The sequence below is a fragment of the Mytilinidion resinicola genome (assembly GCF_010093595.1).
Source record: "Mytilinidion resinicola strain CBS 304.34 unplaced genomic scaffold BDZ99scaffold_18, whole genome shotgun sequence".
NCBI classification, from domain to species: Eukaryota; Fungi; Ascomycota; class Dothideomycetes; order Mytilinidiales; family Mytilinidiaceae; genus Mytilinidion; species Mytilinidion resinicola.
In genome coordinates this window covers 1,087,638-1,111,431 of record NW_022985454.1, presented here as the reverse complement: position 1 = coordinate 1,111,431, position 23,794 = coordinate 1,087,638, and the positions used below count along the sequence as shown (strand labels likewise).

General features: G+C 34.4%; 3 protein-coding genes across 3 annotated transcripts; all 3 read left to right on the top strand.

Annotated features, from left to right (window-relative positions):
• Window positions 1–8,500: 8,500 nt before the first annotated feature.
• Window positions 8,501–8,659, top strand: BDZ99DRAFT_395565 (uncharacterized protein; the record flags this gene model as incomplete). The annotated part of the gene is made up of 1 exon (XM_033715951.1): window positions 8,501–8,659. A coding segment is annotated over one exon (159 nt), but the record flags the coding sequence as incomplete, so codon positions are not given.
• A 4,985-nt stretch (window positions 8,660–13,644) lies between these two features.
• Window positions 13,645–14,264, top strand: BDZ99DRAFT_466689 (uncharacterized protein; the record flags this gene model as incomplete). The annotated part of the gene is made up of 1 exon (XM_033720841.1): window positions 13,645–14,264. A coding segment is annotated over exon 1 (316 nt), but the record flags the coding sequence as incomplete, so codon positions are not given.
• Window positions 14,265–15,561: 1,297 nt separating this feature from the next.
• On the top strand, window positions 15,562–15,735 carry BDZ99DRAFT_395488 (uncharacterized protein; the record flags this gene model as incomplete). The annotated part of the gene is made up of 1 exon (XM_033715949.1): window positions 15,562–15,735. A coding segment is annotated over one exon (174 nt), but the record flags the coding sequence as incomplete, so codon positions are not given.
• Between the last annotated feature and the right edge of the window lie 8,059 nt (window positions 15,736–23,794).

Sequence of the window (23,794 nt, the reverse complement as noted above, 5' to 3'; positions counted from 1 at the left end):
TATATAGTATAAAGGTAATAATATACTACTAGACTAGGTTATAGCAGTAAATAATAATAGCTAGACAACGAATAAGCTTAGTATTGCCTGGCTGCAGTATTTTAATAAGTATATAAAGAATCGCACTATAGGTATACATCGGCTACTAATTATTAATAGCTATAAGAGCTACTGCTCGCTTAAATTTAAAAAGATTTATAAGAAGAATAATATTATTACTCTCTATATACTAGCGTATTTATTATACTTACTGCAGCCGCTTAATATTAGCTGCTTTACTCCGTTAAAAAAGGTATACAGGCGCTAAATTAAGGACTTAATATACTACTATATTAACTATATTATAAAGCTAGAGTTTTTACTAGTATTTAAAGCAGCCTTCTATAACTTAATTATAAAAAGTAATATTTACGCAGGCTTTTAAGGCGCAGGCCTTATACTGCTTAATCTAGAGGTAGTGCTTTTAAAGCTTAATATTCGGCTTTATACGCTGTCGCTTCCTGCTATAGTAAAGGCTTAATAGGAGTTAAAAATACTAAGCAACGCTTATAAGCTAGGCTCTTAATTAGCTTTAATTTATAATTATATTTAAAAGCATTAAAATAGCTCGCCTATAGCAATTCTTAATGCGCTTAGCAGCCTTTCTAAATATATTGCAATAATAATATATTAAGCTATACTATTACGCGATATAGTTACCAGCCTTTAAAAGGTAAATAAAGCCGCTATAAAGCGCAAGGCGCGTAAAAAAAAGCGGATCTAGAAAGAAGGAACTTTAATAATAGAAGCAGGCTCTTAAATAGCTGCTTAAAGGCTTAATAAGGACGCCTAAAGTAAAAGGCAGTAAGGTAGGGCAGATTTTAGCAGGAGCGCGCGGCGCTATAAACGCTGCGGCGAGCTAGGGCACAATATTTATACGTGCAAAAATAATACAGAGGTTGCTGCAGATTAGGCTATAAGTTATATATAGTTAATATCTATTAGTATTATAGAGCAATTAACGTTTAAGGCCGGTTTTTATAATAAAGTAGACGGCTTACTTAGGTAAACGGCTCGCTTATAGAATACGTTATATTAGTTCTAACTTAGGTAATATTTCTAGTACTAGGGGTATTTTATAATCCCTAAATTAATATACTAGTAGTGCTATTTTAATTTTTTTAGTAAAAATTTCGCGAAATTCTTTATAGGCTTTTAGTACTAGAAATTCTTTTTTTTTTAGCTATTATAATAGTCTAATTTATTAATTTTTTAGGTTAATACTAATACTAGCCGATTGCCTGTCCGTTTTTATAGGCTCTTTTTATACCTTATCTAAAGATTATACTAACTTTTATATTTTGCTTAGAACCTTTATTTAAGTATAGGGTACTTTTTAGTCTGCTTTCTAACTATATTTATATATAGTTAGATTTCTAGTCTATTATTAGGTTGTTTTTCCTTAACTAGGGTATACCTAAAATTATTTTATATTAACCTATTATCGTAATATCTAAGCTTATTATTTTTTAATACTTTTTTACCCTAAAAATACTTAGTTTTATTTCTATATATACTATTCTATTTTTAAACTACACTAAGTTTTTATCTATAACTATTAACCTATAATATATTCTACTACTAAGCCGGCTAAACTACTAAGCCGGTATTACAGTAACCACCTGTAACACCTTACCTACTATAATTCGCCGATTACGTGTTTAGTTTAGCTTCTAGTCTAGATTATATCCTAGAATATAGCCTAAATCACGTAACCTAGTCTAGGTTGTAGTCTAGGTTATAGACTAGATTACGTAGCGTTGTTACCTAATCTCGCATAGAGCTCGCGAGCTTATGCTATACGCACGTTCCGCCGGCATATCTTCTTCGCCGGCGCTCTCGATTTCCTGTTCCTTATATAACGTCTTAATTCCCTATATAGTAACGTATTTAGCATCTAATTAAAGCTTCCTCCTAAGCTCTTAAACTCCTGCTTATAGCACTATTATAATATTATATTATATTAACTTTTACCCTTATAATAACCCTAAACAACTTAACTGCTATACTTTTAGAGCTGGTTACCTCTATAAAGGAACAGCTTACCGCAGTATAATCCTTATTTATAGGAGCCCTATAAAACTAACAATCTGCCTTTATAGAAGAGATAGCAGTATTATAAAAGGAAATTTTAATAATCCGGGAACACTATTATAAATTAAATAATAGCTTAAAGCCTGTCGCTTCTATAAACTATACACGGACGCCAACTATTAAGGTTACGCCCCCTTCTTCCTTTAATACCTCTCCAACGCGTCCTAACGCGTGTACTATAAAATCCGACTGCCTACCTAACCCTCTAATATTTAATAAACGCCGCAAGGATCTCCCTATTTTTATCCAGAAACTCTAGTATAAACTAGAATAGAATATAGACTAATACCCTACTAAATAAGCCCGGTTGCTTTATACCTATTTTTAACTTAAACGTAACCTGTTAATATTAGTAGCTCCCTTAATAGATTAAGATATATATACTATTAAGCTACTTATCCAATTCCTACAGGCTATATACGGCGACCTAAATAAGAAACTTACGGCTCTAAGCAGGTTATATTTATTAAAATAAGGAAAGCGGAGTTTTACGTTATACTTTACTAAATTCCGACGCCTTACAGCTAATACAGGTTTAAATAAAATTGGCCTAATAACCCAACTCCGGCATTTGCTTTCTAATAAACTCCGTCGAGCTATAGTTAGTGTTGCTATCCCGGACAACTTAAATAGCTACACTAACCTTATCTTAGTATATAATAATAATCTTTAATTCCTTCTAACTAACCGCTCTTCCCAATATTAAGCCCCGACTCGGAAGAACCTAAACGCGATGGAAATCGACGCATCTAATTATGCGCCGGTTAGATCTGCCGAATAAGAAAAATGCCGCCGAAAAAGGCTCTGCTATAAGTACCGCAAGTATAGCTATATCTCTCGCAACTGCTCTATACTGCTGCTATAAGTCTAATCCTTTAGCCTAGATAGGCCCGTAAGCCCTTATATATACGCATAAGCTATAAGTCCTTCTTAATCTTTACCTGTCCGCTGTTTATCTATATCTATAAACTTATCCTCTAGCTCTAATTATTCTAGAGGAAGATACTAGTTCCGCATAAAAAAGCTATTAAAAGCCCGGTCCCGGGCTTAAGTCCCCCCCTGGGACTATTCTAACCCCGGATTTCTATAAACCTGTTTAAAAAACCTGTAGCTAACTCCTGGAAATAATAGATCTTTACTCTATTTTCCCTATAGTAAAGTTCTATATAATTAGATACCTAAGCTCTAATTAACAGCGGAGCTACAGGTATAGGTTATATTTATAGATCTCTGGCGCGCGCATAGAACCTTTATCTTAAACCGCTACTAATTATTTTACGCCTAACTGGATTTAACGGAAAATAACTAAAAAAAAAAAGGATTACGCACTCTATATGCGTGACCCTCCGCCACCTAAACTATACAGAACCGATCCGCCTCTATATACTAGAGATTGGAAAACACAACCTAATACTAGGACAGCTATAGCTGTATAAGCACCGCGTTGGAATTAATTATAATAACTAACGGCTGCTCTTCCGCTTCTCCTATTACCAGGCTCGTTGCCTGCGCAAACCTGCTAATGTATTCTAATATAATAATAATAAGAACCCTGGCTAGAAGGCTTATAGCGAAGCCCCTTACTTAATAACTAAATACTCCTGTTTTTAATAGTTAAGCCTGCGTATATAACACCGATACAACTACTAGCTTTCTAAGATAAACCGCTAGCTAAACAAACCCAAACCTGAACCTGAACCCGAACCTAAACCTAAACCTAAATTAGAATTAGAACCTAATATAGAACCCGATGCAGAGCTAGATATCTATCTACTTAAGGCAGAGATATTAACCTAATTAGCCCGATAACCCGATTATAAAATTTTTGCTATTACTATTGCTAATATTAATAAGGCCTTAGCTAAAAAGAAGTACACCAACCCAGCAACAAAGGTCCCTGTAGAATACCACCCGTTTTTAAAGAACTTCTCCCGCTAAAAGGCTAATAAGCTGCCTAATCACCGTATATATAATTATAAAATTGTTTTAGAAAAAGGAAAGCAACCTAGATTTAGCCCGCTATATAGTATATCCTAGAATAAACTAAAGGTGCTCTAAAAGTACCTTAATAATAACCTCGCAAAAGGGTTTATTTGCGCTAGCTTATCGCCTGTTACTTTTCCTGTTATCTTTATTAAGAAACTAGGAGGAGGTTTATAATTCTGCGTTAACTACTAAGCGCTAAACGCGGTAACTATTAAAAACTGTTATCCGATTCCTCTAATCTAAGAGACTCTGGCCCGATTTAGTAAGGCTAAGTACTATACTAAGCTCGATATTATCTCGGCGTTTAATCGCTTACGGATCGCAAAAGGAGATAAATAGCTAACAGCCTTCCGAACACAATATAGCCTATTTAAATACCTAGTTATACCCTTTAGACTAGCTAACGCCTTTAGTATATTCTAGCACTATATAAATAATATACTCCGCCTATACCTAGACGTATTCTACACCGCGTATATTAATAATATCCTAATATATAGTAAAAGCTTTAAGGAACACCAGCACTATATAAGGCTAGTTCTTAAGGCCTTAGAAAATACAGGACTATAACTTAATATTAATAAATGCAAATTCTACTAGAGCAGTATTACGTACCTAAGGTATATAATAACAACTAATAGAATTAGCATAGACCTAAATAAGATTAATAATATCTATAACTAGGAGACCCCTTATAATATAAAGGATATATAAGCCTTTATAGGATTTGCTAACTTCTATTAATAATTTATTAATAATTTCTCTAGGTTAGCTGCACCTTTAATTACCCTTATAAAGAAGGGCATGTAATTCTAATTTAGTAATACCTATAAGGAAGCATTTAAACGCCTTAAAACAGCTTTTATAACTGCCCTAATCCTCCGCCACTTTAACCCAGATCTACTAATAACTTTTAAAGCCAACTTATCTAACTATATAAACGCCGGAATTCTATTATAGATAGATAAATATAGAGTTCTACAACCTATAGCCTACTTTTCTAAGCAGCTAAACCTAGCCGAAAACAACTATAAAATTTATAATAAGGAACTCCTAGCAATTATCTAATATTTTAAATAATAGCGCCCTAAGCTAGAAAGTGCTGCACTTCTAATCCAGGTTCTTAGCAATTATAAAAACCTGCAGTACTTTACTACTATAAAACAGCTTAGCCACCGGCAAGCCTGTTAGGTAGAGTACCTGTCCTGCTTTAACTTTACAATTATATATTAACCTAGTAAGTTCGGAGAAAAGCTAGATACCTTAACCTGCTGTATACAGGATATACCTGCACAGGAAGAAGCCCGAGCGGCCTAAAACTAGACCTTATTGCGCCCTAAGTTATTTACCGAGTTAAACCTTATAGAAACTAATCGCATAATTTAAGAAATTATTAAGGAAGAGTACCTAAATAATAAATTTATATAAGAAGTCCTGGAGCTAATATAATCTGGAACCTAATATTTAAAGAAGATTACCTTAAGCAAATATAAAGTCCGCAATAATAAACTATTTTACTATAACCGCCTTGCAATTCCTAACTATAATAAACTAAAGATTAAGCTCCTTTAGTATATATATAATTCACCTATAGGCGGCTATCCAGGGCGCGGAAAGACCCTTAAAATCCTCTAGAGAGAATACTACTAGCCCCGGATATTTAAGACAATCCGCTAATATATAGCCTGTTATTACACCTATTGCCGTATAAAGGCTTTAAAAGAAAAGTATAACAGCTTTCTAAAGCTACTACTAGTTCTGCTGCGCTGCTGGCAGGATGTTTTAGTTAATTTTATTATAGATCTACCTAAATCTAAAGGCTGCACTAATATTATAGTTATAGTAGATTGTCTAAGCAAGTATTAATATATTATTCCTTGCAAAATAATTATAGCTTAAGCTACTGCTAACCTATTCTACCGGCATATTTAGGTGTACTACGGCCTTCCTAATATATGCGTTTCTAACTAAGGATCGCAGTTTATTTCCGTATTTTAGAACGAACTATACAGATAACTATAAATCGAAGCCCGACTATTATTAGCCTTCCACCCCGAAACGGATAGCTAGACAGAGAAGGCAAATTCTATACTAGAACAAGTCCTCCGGGCCTATACAAATTACTAGCAAGATAACTAGGTAACCTGGCTGCCGTTAGCTTAATTTAAAGCAAATAATATAAGATCCGAATTAACTACAGTAATACTATTTATTGCTGTTATAGGATAAAACCCTTAAATAGGCTTTAAACCCCCTATAGGAATACAGCGCCTTTCCTATTAAACGCTGTAAGCCCGCAAGGCTAACTAGATAATTAATAAGATAACTAATATTAAACAATTTATCTATAAAGAGATAACTTGGGCACAAGCAATATAGGAAGAGTTTGCTAACCGTCGGCGCACTAGTGCACCGTTCTACCGCGTTGGCGATAAAGTCTAGCTAGACGCCCGAAATATCCATATAAAACAAAAGTCTAAAAAGCTTAACTAGAAAAACCTTAGAAAGTTTCTAATTATATAAGTAGTTTTACTATACGCCTATCGATTGGGCCTGCCTAATATAATAAAGATCTACCCTATCTTCTATATCTTCCTTCTACGGCTTACCGCCCCGTCCTCAGATTACCTTCCTAGCTAAGAAAACTTTTCTCCTAAACCTGTTAAGGTTAATAGCGAACCGGAGTACTATATTAACCGTATTAAAGACCTCCGCTTTAACTAACGCCGGAAGCAATATAAATACCTTATTAAATAGACTAGCTATAATAAGTTATCCTAGGAGCCTGCTTTAGAGCTTAAAAATATAACAGCTGCCGCTAATTATTATCGCCGGCACCCTAATATACCCGAGCCACCTAATATATAATTATACAATTATAAGGGCCCTGCGTAGAAGGCTTCTGCCAACTACCCTAGGGCTATATAACACAACTTTAACGCCTAAAAGACTTAGGTTTAGGAAAGGGGTACTGTTATAGTAACTACCTGTAACACTTTACCTACTATAATTCGCCGATTACGTGTCTAGTCTAGCTCCTAGTCTAGATTATATCCTAGAACGTAGCCTAGATTACGTAACCTAGTCTAGGTTATAGTCTAGGTTATAGACTAGATTACGTAGCGTTGTTACCTAATCTCGCACAGAGCTCGCGAGCTTATGCTATACGCACGTTCCGCCGGCATATTTTCTTCGCCGGCGCTCTCGATTTCCTGTTCCTTACACAACGTCTTAATTCCCCACGTAGTAACGTATTTAGCATCTAATTAAAGCTTCCTCCTAAGCTCTTAAACTCCTGCTTATAGTACTATTATAACAGCCGGCTACTTTTTTTTAGTATAACCAACACTATATTTACATAGTAATATATTAACAACGCAGCAATTATTTATCTTAGTAAGAAGGCAGTATTAATCTCGCGCTTTAAGCCTTTACCTTTAGTTAATTTAGGACTATATAACGCGCTGCAGCAGCCTTTAACGTATAATATTAGCGGCTCTCTAATTAGCTTTATAGAATTACGTTTCGACCTTAATTACAACTAAACTGCCTAAAGCTTACTGCGACCGAAGAGCATATAATTATATAATATATCCTTAACCTAGACTTATAAAGATTTGTGCCCCGGTTATATAAGGTGGTAGATATAGCAGATAAAGTACTAGCTGCGTGTAGTAGAATACTAGTAGGCAAGAACTAGACTTAACAGTTTATATTTTATATAAAGGAACTTAAAATAGCTTTTAATTAGGTAAAGAACTGCTAGAGGATACTCTAGGAAGACCTAGAGGTTATTAATACGTGGTTTACTCTTATATAAGAGACTATAGCTAAGTATAGCATCTACCTAGATAATATCTACAACTTTAATAAAACTAGCTTTTAAATAGGTATAATTAGTATAATAAAGGTTATTACAGGTTTAGAGAAATATATAAGGCCTAATTTTATTTAACTAGGCAACTAAAAGTGGGTTACAGTTATCTAGAGCATCTGCACTACCGGATATATAGCCCTACTATTTATTATCTATAAAGAACGCGTTTATATCTCTATATAGTATAAGAAAGTAGAAATACTATATAATTAGAAGCTCTCTATCTCTAAAAACGGCTGGACTAATAATAAGCTTAGTTTTAAGTAGTTAAAGCACTTTAATATATATATAAAGGCGCGTTAGGTAGGGTTATATAGGTTGCTGATTTTGGACGGCTATAAAAGCCACCTTAACTAAGATTTTAAGAATTATTACGTTAAACAACAAATTTTTACCCTCTATATACCTGCGCATTTATTATATATACTTTAGCTACTTAATATAGTATGCTTCTCGCTATTAAAGCTAAAGTACTCTTAATATATATAAGACTTAGCACGCTAACGCGTCTACTATATTAATAAAAAAGGCTTTCTACCAGCCTTTAAAAACGCGTTTTTCGACGTGTTTATATATAAGAACTATAAAAAGGCCTTTAAGGCCTCTAGATTAGTTCCTATTAACGCGCAGGTAGTTTTTAATCGCCTTAATATACGGTTATAAACCCTATTACTAGCACCTCTACTAGAAACACTATAGTAATTAAAGACCCTAAGTAATATATATAAATTTAGATTATAATTAAGGCTAGTAAGCAATTCCTTTATATAGTTACTAACAACCGCCTAAAAAGGCTTCTTAAAGCTTATTAAAGGAGCCGAAGAGATGCTATACAAAAATATACTTATTAAAGCCCGGGTTAAAAAGCTTAAAAAGCAACTAGCAGAGATAACTAAGCGTAAAAGTTGTAAAAGAAAGCAAATCCAGACTAGCAGTATAATAGAGTATAGTACAGCAGCGTTATATATAGCTGCTAAAGTGTCTAGAGTATCTAATCTACGGAAAAAGGTAGGTAGTAGAGATAGTATAAATAGGGCTCTACTAGCTTAACAGCGCTATAGAAACTATAGAAAGGCTAGGCATAATACGCGTACGTGTAAAAAGGATTAAGAAGCTTCTTCTAAATCTAATCTAAGTGTGTTGTATATAAGTTCTATAGCTAGTTGCGAATAAATTAACTGCGCGCATATAGTATTGGTTATGCTAAGGAAAAGTAGCCGGCTTAGTAGTTTAGCCGGCTCGGTAGTAGAATACGTTATAGAGTATCTTTTATTTGCTAAGGAATTTAGTTTTCCTTAATAAATATGTAAAATATTAAGTTAGCTTACGCGCTACTATTTAGTAGTGCTTTTACAGCTTTCCTACTATATATTACTTATAGAGTTATATATCTAGTATTTAGTTAAAGTATAGTATTAAACTTTTTTATTTTTTCTACCCTATTTTTTAACCTATATAGTGCTTATTTAGCTACTAAAGCTTTAAGGGTCGCGCCTTTTATACCTCTTTAATATTTATTAGTATTTGGTTTTCTAGCTACTTAGCGGGGATTTTTATTTAGCTACTTTAGCCTTCTTCTTACTAAAGCGCTAACTTATTTTTTTTTAGCTTTTAGGGCTAATAGTTTTTATGCTTTATTTTTATATATACTAAATATAAGTTTAGTTAGCGGGCTTTTTTATTATCTAGTATATTTCCATCTTTAAATAGTAATTCTTTTATTTCCTTAATAAGTTTAACTACTTTTATAACGTTATCTATTAACTGCTTAATAGCGTTATACTATTCTTCTTTATCTAAAGGTTTTTTAATTTTAGGTAACTTGCACGTAAAGTTAGCATTATAATAGTTATTTAGAAGGTTCTTATTATCCTTGCTATTTACTACCGGAATTATCCTAGTCTTTCTAGGCCTTTATAGGTAATATCCCGTTATCTACTTATTTAACTTATAGATTATACAATTATTATTATAGTATGCCGTTTATAATATAAATATATAACTATCTATTCTTGCTACTATAGCTATAGTGCGTATTTTTTTGCCTTTATAATACTAGTTTTTATAGTATCCTCTTTTACTGCAACTAAAGTATATACTATTCTTTTAGTGTTTTTGCTTTATATTATTATTATATATTCTAGGTTTCTTTAGTTATTTAGTGCGCCTTTTAGCTATATTAATTTCTATAGCTTCCCCTAAGTACTATATTATACTAGGTTCTCGCTTCCGCACAGTTTAGTATAGTTTAAGGAATTATTTTCTAGTTCTTTCTATTCGTTATTTATACTATTAGTTATTAATTCTAATAGCTATATTAATTATACTTTTAAGGTCTAAAGGTCTTTTAACTTAGGCAATTTCGTCCTTAACGTTATTCTTAAGGCCTTAGTAATATTATACTATTAGAGCTTCTTCTCCCTATACTAGCCTTAAGGCTACCTACTAGAACTTAAAGGTATACTAACTAGCAAAGCTTCGTTATTTAAGGCCCTCTATTTATTATTTTATAGTTTATATTTTATTAATATCTTTAAATATATTTTAAAGTGCTTTTTTAAAATTCTGGTAGTCGCTAAACATAGTATTAGTTTCTAGCTTCCTTTTAGCAGGGTTGTTTATACTAAGCTATTCTTCTAGTATTAGGTTAAACTAGTTAAAGGTGGTATCTTTAAGAAAGGTTGCGGCTATACAAACCTTATTTACTTTAAATAGGACCTTATTAGCTTATAGATATAACTTTATTTAGGTTATAAAGGCTTTTAAGGTTCCTTGTTTTCCTTTAAACTCCTTTAGTTTATTTACTTTAAATTAGCTAGCGCGGGATGTTGCTTCGCCTATAGCAATTTAAAAGTTTCCTTAAATAGCTTTAACTTTTTCGTTTTTTATCTATAGTTATTGCTAAAAAATTATTATATTATAGTCCTTATATAACGTTTCGTCCTATCTAATATATATCTAAGTCCCGCGACTATAGGTATTATTATATAAACGTATAAACCGTTAAGGGTTTATCTAATTACAAAGTTAATAGTAAAGTTAAAAGGCAAAAGGGTAAGACGAATTCGCTTTTTAATAGTATAAGTACCGAAGAATTAAATAATAAACACGAACTATTTAAGGAGGTAAAAACCGTGTCTTAAGTATAAAACTAACTCCTAAAAAATTCGTTAGATTATTTTAGATTATCCGATCTATTATAATCCGAATTATAGGATTATTTTTAATTCAACGATCTAAATTATAGGATTATTCTCGATCTAATAATTTATTACGTAACCTCTGTCCCGTAATATTCTGTCCACTATACTGCCTTATCCCTTGGAATTTCTAGTATTTAAATCTATCTAGAATACTCGTTTTTAAGGTTTAGCAATATCTTCTTTTAGGCTGTACTTATAATACTATTTTCCCCCTTTAAGCTTGTTGTCTCGATAATTGTGCTAGGGTAAGGTTTCCTTAAATAAATAGCCGGCGATGCCCCGCTTTTAGGTTTTGCATTATTACTGCGTTGTCCTTTTTTTTATTATACTAACTAAAGTTAAGCAGCGCTTTATTTTTAGTTTTTGTATTATAGCTTTAGGATTTTTTATGCTTTCCTACTTTTTTTATAGGAAATATAGTTTTAACTATAAGGTGCTATTTGCGGCGTCGGGCAGATATAAAAAATGTGTCCGTTATAGTTATTCTTATTGCAATGTTAGTAGTATAACTACTACTAACTATAGGTACTTAGAACTCTATTCCTTTTTAGTTGCTAATTTTTCTAGTTGCTTATATTAATATAGCGCAGGTGAAACTGCGTTTAAAGAAGTAAAATACTTTTAAGGCTCTGCGGGTTATAGCTATAAAGGTAGAACGTTTTTTTAAATAGGAAAACCTTTTAGAGCGTTATAAAGCTAATATACTTCGCTTAGGGTTCTAAACCTTAAAAGAGCTTAAATAAGAAAATCGCAAAAAAGCTAATTAAAAAGAACGAGAGCGTGTTAAATAGGAAGCTGCTTCGCTATTAAACTTCGCGTTTTCTTTTGCCTTTACGGTTTTAAGTAATCCACTTAATTCCTTTTAGTTAACGGGTGCCTTATTGCCGTCGTTTTGGGTTAGTTTAGGTGCTATTAATAAAACTTTAAAAGTAGCTTCTAGCAATTTTTTAAGTTTCTAGCCGGTTCCTATAAATTTTCCGTAATAGAATATTCTTTCCATTTAATTAGGTACTTAGTTTGCTAATCCTTAATTTTAAAGTTTAGGATTTTTTCCATTTTATACTTATTATTATTTTCTACTTAGGTTTTTTTATTTAGCCTGGCGTTCTTAAGTGCAGGTTCTAATAGGAATACGTAAAATATTAGGTGTATTTTTATTGTTAGTAGTAGTTTTAACCTATAGTTTACCGTACTAATAACGGTGTTGATTTTAAATAGTTTAATTTTAACGTAGTTTAACTTGCTGCTTAGTCGTTTTATTTTAATATTTTTTCTAAGTAAGTAGACTCTATTCCCCCTTTTTAAAGTAGGTGGCACGCTTTTATACTTATTATAGTACCTAGCTAACCTTAGTATTAGAAATTAAATGTCTATTACTAACTGCTTCTGCAATTTTTTAATTTTTTTTAACTAAAAGTATAGCTGTTTAAGCTTTTACCGTGTTTTTTTTACGGTTTTTAGTATGCCTTTAGCTTAAATCCGTAATTTGCGAAAAATAGCGATACTTTTATCGTTTCCGTAAATACACTATTATAGGCGAACTATACTATTAGAAGTAGTTCTACCTAATTATTTTACCTATAGTTAATATAGTATTATAGGTACTATTTTAAAGTCTAATTTAGTTTTTCTATTTATTCGTTTGTTTTAGAATAAAATACTATAAATAGCTTAAACTTAGTGCCTAGTTATACTATTAAAGTTTACTAGAATTTTAATATAAACAGTTTATTATAATTTAATATTTTTTTTTTTAGTAATTTATAGTTACTTACAACTATTTTTAAAAAAGCGTAAGCTAAATTTTCTACCGTTAATACTTTCTAGTATAATATAAAGTATCCGTACTTAGTTAATCGGTCCGTAATTACTAATATAGAATTGTACTTCGTTTCTATTATAGGTTTTATAGATTCTAGTAATTTAATAATAAAATCCTACGCTATTAATTCCTATACCCGTTTTAGTATTAATAGGCTTTTTATTAATCTATATAGCGCGTATTTTACTAACTTATTTTTTGCGTATTCGTATTCTATAATAGTTCTTTTTACTATTTTCCTTATTTTAGGAAAGTAGAAGTTCCTAGTTAGACGTTTTAAGGTTTTTCCAGTTCCCTAGTATCTATACGCCGGTGCGCTATAGAATTTCTTTATAAGCTTTGTTTTTAGCTTTATAGGTACGTATACTAATTCTTTAAAATAGTATATTTCGCTATAGGTTATTATAGTAGCCTAGTGGCACCGCAAGCCCGACAAGCAGCCTGTACGAGGCGGTGCTACGAACCTGCTCCTACATTGTAGTGAGCAGAGCAGATGCTTGAGGCACGATGGAGCTGGTGATGGCGTTGTGGCCGTTCGAAGGCCTCCAACCGGACGACGACAACAACGAACCGCATCACCAGAACAGAGGAACAACCATCAAAATGGGTATGAAAACCATCCGACGTATGTCTACTTGTGTAGGAAGCAAGCCGAACGTGGAGCCGATGCCTAGGCGTACGACAGGACACCTCTGGGGTGGCGATGCAGAGTTTTCACCCTCCCCTCTATCGAAGCTCTTGTTAACTGATGGTGTCTACAGTGCCTACAGCGTCACCAGAGTCATTGGTGGTCAATTGGAGGACCTCAAACAGCGTGGTGCTCGCAGCCTTTGCCTAGGGGACAGCATTCTCATGGCGGTTAAGTGGAGGACCTCAAACAGCGTGGTGCTCGCAGCCATCGACAACGCAATGCCTGTAGGCGCCCATCAGCACGCGAGGAAGCCCGAAGCTCCTGAAGGGAGATGGTCACAGCCAGCATGGTGGGGGTAATGGAGCCGTCCGCCGGACAGGCAGAGGGAGGAAGGACGACAGACCGGATGATTTCCAAGCAGATGCAATCCCGATGACGCGCTGCGAGGCGACGACGCCTGACCGACCCGGCTACGACACGCAGGGTGGACACGAGTGCTGGGGCAGCAGCTGGATATACTTGAGGACGGGCATAGCAGGCAGATGGGAGGAGGAAGATGGATGCTCTATTTTGGTTAGTGGGAGGGAAACATTAAAGTATGCTGCCTGGCTAGGGGTATATGGATAACAACTCCTGCAAGACACGGTCGGCCTTGTAAAGGGGAGACTCTACAAGGTATCGCGAAGCAGCGTCAGCTGTGAGGCGAGGTGTGCAATAGCAGCGACTGTTAGAGGAAGGCGGCGTCCTACGGCCTCTATCTTGACACTGTCTGTACAGCCCGAGAGGACGGATGCGCGTGTCGGTCCATAAACAGGCAAGGAGAGGAGGATGACATGGGCTTAAGGAGCAAACTGGTGCAGGGGCGTAGGAGGAGGGCTTTGTCCACCCGAGTCCTCGAGGCCAGGTTAGGAGGTGAGCTTAGGCAAGAGTCCTCCAGCTAGGCTGGAAAGCGTGTAAGAGGGGTCGTGCCCTCTTGTTGTAGTGTAGACAGCATGCAATACAATCTGTACCCGCCCCTCTTTCGAGACCCGAGGACCCTACTCTATACACAGATAATGAAACAAAAGCACGCATACTAGCGGAGCAGTTCTTTCCGCCTCCGGCTAATGTAGACTTGTCCGACCTAGAGGGGTTCTAATACCCGGAACCGTACAACACCACGCTAGATGTCACAATCGAGGATGTCCTCTCAGCGCTAATAGGAACTGCCCCAGACAAAGCCCCGGGTATTACAGGGATTACCAACAGGTTTCTCAAGAAGTGCGAAATGCAGCTGGCGCCTACGCTGGCTCGGTTCTTTATAAGGTGCCTACGTAAAGGACACCATCCTCGGCCGTTTAAAGATTCCATTACGGTGGTGCTACGCAAGCCCCAGAAAGCGTCCTACACAACGGCAAAAGCCTATAGGCCGATCGCCCTGCTAGAAATAATAGGCAAGCTATTCGAACAGATTGTAGCTATGCGGCTATCGAAAATTGCGGAAGAAAAGGATATGCTTCCACCTAGTTAGATAGGGGCACGACCAGGACGTTTAACACAGACAGCACTTAAGCTCCTTACTAAACAAATCCACGCTGTATAGAGAGGAAATCTATAGCTTATAGTATTACTTCTTAGCCTAGATATATTAGGGGCGTTTAACCGTGTGTTATATAAATATATAATACATAACCTATAGATTTAATAAGTACTAGAGTAGATAGTTAGGTTTATAAGGTTTTTTCTATAGAACCGTACTATAAGGCTTACTATTAGAAACTTTATAGCGGAACCTATTATAGTTACTATAGGAATACTGCAGGGCTCCTCTCTATTACTAATACTTTTCCTCTTCTTTACTAGTATACTTCTACTAATACTATAGTGCGGTAATATAACAGCCTATAGGTTTATTAATAATATAAATATCCTTATATATAGCAAAAGTATAGAAAAGAACTATAGGGCTATTAAACGGGCGCACGACCGGTGTATAGAGTGGGTAAGAAAGTATAAAGCAGTTTTTGCGCTAGATAAATACCACCTAATATACTTTATAAAAGCCTATAAGTTTATTAATATAAAAGCTATAGTTAATATATAGGGCTTTACTAAAGGCCCTATAATAAACCTAAAAATACTAGAGGTCTAGGTAGATTCTAAACTTAAATAGGGCCTATATATTAACACTATAAAAAATAAAGCTATAGCCTAAATAGAGGCCCTTATAAGGCTTATAGCGTTAACCTAGAGCGTAAGCTTCCGGAAGGCACGTATAATATACTTAGCGGTTATTAGGCCTGCTATTATATATAGATACACCTTCTAGTATACTATACTAGGTATAAAAAAGCAGATTAGTAAGACAAAAATTAAGCAGCTTAAAATAGCATAGAACTAGTGCCTTTATACTATTTTAGGGGTATATAAGATAATAAATATTAGGGTAATAAAGTATAAAATATTATACCCTCTACTCCGGCTAAAGCTAGAGGAACTTATAGTAGCCTACGCGGACCGCATATATAAGGGGCCAGCCTGTAAGCATATTAAAACCTAATATAGCCGTATAAAAGAAACGGTCTATACTAAATACAGGCCGAAAAGAACACTATAGTATAGCTTAAGCAGGCGTAATAAACTTTATAAGCTCGCAGTAAAGGTATTACGGCTAGCCGCATAATATAAAGGCGAATCGGAAGAATCCTATAGGCGTATAAGGCGTAGTATAATCTAGGATAAATATAAAGAGAAGTAGAAAAAGGAATAGAAAGCCTACTATAAAGAACTACGCTAAAAACCCCTAATACTAGCACTTAATACTAAATAGAGCAAATAATAAAAGGTATTATATAAAGGACTTATAAAGGTAGAGAGTATAATTATTATAAACCTACGGACGGAGTATATAGGGCTTAACGGTTACCTCTACTGTATAAAAGTGCCCGGCCACCCGACGCCGGCATGCCCTTGCGGGCATAGCCTCTAATCCCTAAGATATATTATAATAAGTTGCGGAAAACACGTTAAGGGCAGGGGCGAGCTGTTCTAGAAGGCTAAGATAAGGACGTATAAACAGCTCTACAGAAGCTAGAAAAAAAGAAAGGCCGTGGCCTAATAGCTTCTCTAAAAAACGGACCTCCTGCTATACCTCTCGGTGGCCAGAAAAATAGCAGAGTGTCACGACGACGATGTATCGCACACGAGCACTAGATAAGCAGGCATCAGGAACGATCTGGATAGCTACGTATAGCTGTTATAATAGCTTAAGAGAATTAGCAAAGAGTCGGAGGCAGGCAGGACAGAGGCAGATCTATATACAGGATGTGGCGCACGCAAAGTTTGCTAGTGTGCTTGGCAGGCAGCTGTGCTCGCAGTATAGCGGTGTGTCGCGGTTAATACCGTGACACAGAGGCGGAGATATAGGTATTCCACCTTCTATAACTTTATATAACTATATATACTACGTATACTATATATACTATATATACTGCGTATACTATATATACTACGTATACTACGTATACTATATATACTGCGCATACTATATATACTATATATACTACGCATACTATATATACTATATATACTACGTATACTACGTATACTACGCCGCCTATATCACGCACCTACCTAATAGCTATATCTACCTGTATATTGCAGCCCCTATATATATTACAGCCTATACAGTACTACCCCCTATATATATTATTTAATTTAAGGACCAACGCCTTAATAAAGGGCACGCGTGCAAAACGACAGCACGCGTGCCCTTACGCTAATCCTAAACCAGCTTACTACTCCGGAATTAACTCGACCCGCGCCTAGAAGGACAACTGCAAAACCCGGATAGATTTAGGAAAACGCATTATAATAGCTTATTCCGTGGTGGACTTAATAGATCTACTACGTATTCCTAATAGCTATATAATAATAAGAAAAGCGCTTAGCGCTATATACTGCAGAGGACAGGGTTTTCATCCGAACGCTGTATAGCAGCAAACGGTTTCTCCTTATAAACTAGCCTAGATAGAACAGCTGTATAAACCCTAATAGGAGCTATACTAGCGTAATAGAATTTAATAATAATATAGTAGCCTAGTTTCTTAAATTCTCGTTTAAAACTATTATATTATAATACGCTTTTTTATACTATAGGTTATTTTTCTACGCTTTTTTTATTCGGTTGTTTTATTCTATATTTAGGTTTACTTTATATATAGTCGCTACCTATATATAGTTAAATTTAAGGTATTTTAGGGTACTTTTTTAAAGTATAGCAGGGGTCTTTTTAAAGCTACCCTTTATATAATCCGGTTTCTGCTTAGAGTATCGGCTCGGGCATTTTTTATACCTTTTTTATAGGTTATCCTAAAGTCGTAAAATCCTAATTATTCTAACTATCTTATCTATCGGCGATTTAACTCCTTTATAGTAGTAAAATACGCTAAATTCTTATAATTCGTGTACACCTATACTATGTATTTTACTTCTTTAAAATAAACTCTCTACTATTTAAAAGCTTCTACTACAGCTAGTAGTTTTTTATTATAAATATTATAGTTTAGTTCTACTAGGCTTAGCTTTCTTAAGTAAAATACTATTAGGTGTAGCTTTTCTTTACTATTAGGTTAATTAATAATAGCGCTTACTGCCTTATCCGATGCGTTTATTTCTATAGTAATAGGCCTTTCTAGGTTAAATATCGCTAAAACTAGTTTTAAAAAAAACCTATTCTTAAGGTTATTAAAAGCCTTCTAAATCGTTGGTGTCCAGACGTAATTTATAGCTTTTTTAGTAAGTTTAGTAAAAGGTTCGGCTATTTTTAAGTATCCTTTAATAAATTATTAGTAGTAGTTTACTAGGCCTAGAAAGAACTAAAGTTTCTTTACGTTTTTTAGCTTTAGTTATTTAAGTATTAATTCTACCTTACCTATTTCCATCTTAATTTTTTTTAGACTAATTATATATTCTAAAAATTCGGTTTATTATACTATAAATTCGCATTTCTCCGATTTTACCGCGAGTTAGTTGTCCGCAAATTTTCTTAGTACTTTTTTAACGTGTTCCTCGTACTCTTTTAGCGTCTCTAAGTATATTAAGATATTATTTAAATAAGCTACTATAAACTTATCTAAGTACTCTTTTAGTACTATATTAACTAGTACTTAAAATATCGCTGGCGCGTTAGTAAGCCTAAACGGCATTACTATATATTTATAGTATCCGTATTTTATTCGGAATACTGTCTTCTATTCTTCTCCCTTTTTAATTTTTATAAAGTAGTAACTATCTTATAGGTCTAGCTTTATAAAGTATTTCGCCTTATATAAGCGGTTCTTTAATTCTAAAATTAAGGGTAATAGGTATTTGTTTTTTACTATAATACTATTTAAATAGCGGTAATCTACGTAAAGTTATAACTTTCTATTCTTTTTTAGTATAAATATAACTAGGTAACCTGCGGGCAATTTACTTAGCTAAATATATCCCTTTTTTAGGCTTTTTTAGGTAATCGTCTAATACCTTAAGTTTTTTTTGCGATAGTAGGTATATCGGTTTAAACTTCGGTAACGTTTTTAGTACTAGGGGTATTTTATAATTCCTAAATTAATGTGCCGGTAGTACTATTTTAATTTTTTCGGTAAAGATTTCGCGAAGTTCTTTATAGGCTTATAGTACTAGAAATTTTTCTTTTTTAGCTGTTATAATAGTCTAATCTATTAATTCTTTAGGTTAATACTAATACTGGCTAATTGCCTATTCGTTTTTACGGGCACTTTTTATACCTTATTTAAAAATTATACTAACTTTTATATTTTGCTTAGAACCTCTATTTAGGCGCAGGGTACCTTTTAGTCCGCTTTCTAACTATATTTATATACGGTTAAATTTCCAGTCTATTATTAGGTTATTCTTTCTTAACTAAAGTATACCCAAAATTATTTCGTGTTGACCTGTTATTATAATATCTAAGCTTATCTTTTTCTAATATTTTTTTACCCTAAAAATACTTGGTCTCGTTTCTATATACACCGTTTTATTTCTAAACTATACTAGGTTTTCGTTTATAACTATTAACTTATATAAAGTATTTTTTATTTATTAAGGAATCCGGTTTTCCTTAATAAACGTGTAAAATATTAAGTTAGCTTACGCGCTACTATTTAGCAGTGCTTTTACAGCTTTCCTACTATACGTTACTTATAAAGTTATATATCTAGTGTTTAGTTAGGGTATAGCGTTAAACTTTTTAGTTTTTTCTACCTTTTTTATTAATTAGTATAGTGCTTATTTAGCTACTAAGGCTTTAAGGGTCGCGCTTTTTATACCTTTTTAACGTTTGTTAGTACTTAGTTTTTTAGCTGCTTAGTAGAAATTAGTTTTTAGCTACTTTAGCCTTTTTTTACTAGAGCGCCGACTTATTTTTTAGCTTTTAGGGCTAGTAGTTTTTATACTTAGTTTCTGTATACACTAAATATAAGTCTTAATAATAAATTTTCTAGTTTTTTCCTTTTCTATAGTCTATCGGGTACTATAGGTCTAGTATTAGGGTTACTATTTTATTGTTATTATTTTATATTATTAGTACGTAGTGCTTTATTTTATAATTCTGCATTAGGTTATTAATAATATAGTATTTATTTTAGTATAGGTAATACTTATACTTAGCCTTTTTATAGGCATATTCCGTACACTCGTTTTATACGCATAATATTTAGGAAATCTATTTATAGAGTAACGTATTCTACTACTAAGCCGGCTAAACTACTAAGCCGGCTACTTTTCCTTAGCATAACTAACACTATATTTACACAGTAATATATTAACAACGCAGCAATTATCTATTTTAGTAAGAAGGTAGTATTAATCTTGCGCTTTAAGCCTTTACCTTTAGTTAATTTAGGACTATATAACGCGCTATAGCAGCCTTTAACGTATAATATTAGCGGCTCTCTAATCGGCTCTATAGAATTATATTTCGACCTTAATTACAACTAAACTGCCTAAAGCTTACTGCAACCGAAGAGCACACGATTATATAATATATCCTTAACCTAGACTTATAAGGATTTGCGCCCCGGTTATATAAAATAGTAGATATAGCAGATAAAGTACTAGCTGCGTGTAGTAGGATACTAGTAGGCAAGGACTGGACTTAACAGTTTATATTTTATATAAAGGAGCTTAAAATAGCTTTTAATTAGGTAAAGAACTGCTAGAGAATACTCTAGGAAAACCTAGAGGTTATTAATATATAGTTTACTCTTATATAAGAGACTATAGCTAAGTATAGTATTTACCTAGATAATATCTATAACTTTAATAAAACTAGCTTTTAAATAGGTATAATTAGTATAATAAAGGTTATTATAGGTTTAGAGAGATATATAAGGCCTAATTTTATTTAACTAGGCAACTAAGAGTAGGTTATAGTTATCTAGAGTATCTGCGCTGCTAGATATATAACCCTACTATTTATTATCTATAAAGGATGTATTTATATTTCTATATAGTATAAGGAAGTAGAAATACTATATAATTAGAAGCTCTCTATTTCTAAGAACAGCTGGACTAATAATAAGCTTAGTTTTAAGTAGTTAAAGCACTTTAATATATATATAAAGGCGCGTTAGGTAGGGTTATATAGGTTGCTGATTTTGGACGGCTATAAAAGCTACCTTAACTAAGATTTTAAGGATTATTATATTAAATAATAAATTTTTACCCTCTATATGCCTGCGCATTTATTATATATACTTTAGCTACTTAATATAGTATACTTCTCGCTATTAAAGCTAAAGTACTCTTAACGCATGTAAAACTTAGCACGCCGACGCGTCTACTATATTAATAAAAAAGGCTTCCTACTAGCTTTTAAAAACGCGTTTTTTAATATATTTATATATAAGAACTATAAGAAGGCCTTTAAGGCCTCTAGATTAGTTCCTATTAATGCGTAGGTAGTTTTTAATCGCCTTAATATATAGTTACGGACCCTACTACTAGCACCTCTACTAGAAATACTATAGCAATTAAAAACCCTAAGTAATATATATAAATTTAGATTATAGTTAAGGCTAGTAAGTAATTCCTTTATATAGTTACTAATAACCGCCTAAAAAGGCTTTTTAAAGCTTATTAAAGAAGCCGAAGAGATACTATATAAAAATATACTAATTAAAGCCCGGGTTAAAGAGCTTAAAAAGTAACTAGCAGAGATAACTAAGCGTAAAAGTTGTAAAAGAAAGCAAATCCAGACTAGCGGTATAATAGGGTATAGTATAGCAGCGTTGTATATAGCTGCTAAAGTGTCTAGAGCATCTAATCCACGGAAAAAGGTGGGTAGTAGAGATGGTGTAAATAGGGCTCTACTAGCTTAACGGCGCTATAGAAACTATAGAAAGGCTGGGCATAATACGCGTACGTGTAAAAAGGATTAAAAAGCTTTTTTTAAATCTAATCTAAGTGTGTTGTATATAAGTTCTATAGCTAGTTACGAATAAATTAACTGCGCGCATATAGTGTTAGTTATGCTAAGGAAAAGTGGCCGGCTCGGTGGTTTAGCCGGCTTAGTAGTGGAATACGTTAAATATTTTAAATTAACTCGTTTATCTTCGCTTTTATAGGTACGTTTTTCCTATTTAGTGGTTCGTCCTATAAATATAGTAATAGCCACTGCCCTTTTATATAGTTTAAGCTTTTTTCGGTGTATATTATATTTTAGTTTTTCGTCGTTTATCTATTTTTTAATTGCGTTATTAATTATTTATAAAAGTTATTACAATATAAGTAGGGCGCTGCTAAATGTACACCCTATATTTACTCGGTGTACACCCCTTTTCTACTCCGTATACACCCTTCTTACGTCTGATCTTCTAATTGGTCCGGAGGAGTGCTCCGGGGCCTCCGATTCGCTCGCTTACGTTTCTCACTAATTCCAAATGCTCTCTCCAAGTGCGGCGTGGCCACAAAGCATTACATCCTGATCCTCAACTTCCTTAATACACTCACCATGGCCCTTAAACCACTACCGCCACGGTCCTACTGTACGCTAGATGAAGCCGAGGAAGTGCTTAGAGAGCATGCAAAGGCGCAGGGCTACGGGCTTATTAAGTTCCGTTCAAAACCAGACAGAAAGACGAAGGAAACGAGGAAAATATGGTACCGATGCTGCTTTGGAGGCACCAGAGAGTCTTATGCACGCGTGCGCAGTACGTCTACTAATAAAGTAGACTGTAAGATAAGCGGTACGCTTACTCGGCAGCCTCCTGGAGTTAATAGCTCACGTGTTTAGCTATAGGAGACGGTGGAGGAAGCTCACAACAATCACAACGCTATGCTTAAACCTACGGCAGCCGCCTGTAATAGGAAGCGCTCGGCATCCACGAATGCCCTTATTCGAATAGATGCATCAAGCGGAACAAAGCCTAATAAGACGTATACAAAGCTGTTGAAGAAAGGGGTTACTATTACGGCGCACGACATCACTAATAAGCGCACCCGGTATAGGAACGAGCTTCTCGGCGGCCTTACGCCTATCCAGGCGCTCCTCCATACGTTAGAAACCTCTACATTCCCGGCACCTAACGGCCGTGATAGGAAGTACGTATACAACTTCACAAAAGATAAGCAGAACCGAATTAAACACCTCTTCTTTGCCCATCCGGATTCTATCGAGATCCTACGGGCTAATTACGATGTTATTCTATTGGATTGCACCTATAAAACCAATAGATTCGGTATGCCCTTCCTGCATATTACCGGCGTCACGTGTACTAGCAACAACTTCGAAATTGCCTATTATTTCCTGCTAAAAGAGAAGGAGGCGAACTACAACTGGGCAGTACTGCAGCTCTTCAAGCTCTTTAAGCGCTATTCTCTTGTTCCACGCGTTTTCTTAACGGATAAAGAACAAGCTCTAAGGAACGCACTACGTCAACAATGGCCTACAGTTGCGCGCCTCCTCTGTGTATGGCATATTAAAAAGAATATTATTACCAAACTGGCTAAGGTGTATAAGGAGGAACCTACGTACGCCGCAGGCAGCGCGCCACCTGCGCCTATATTAGATAAAGAGAAGGAAGCTATTTAGAAAAAGGAACAGGAGAAAGGGGGGCAGTTCCTTACCTGTTGGACCGCTACAATAAAGCTGGAAGTTA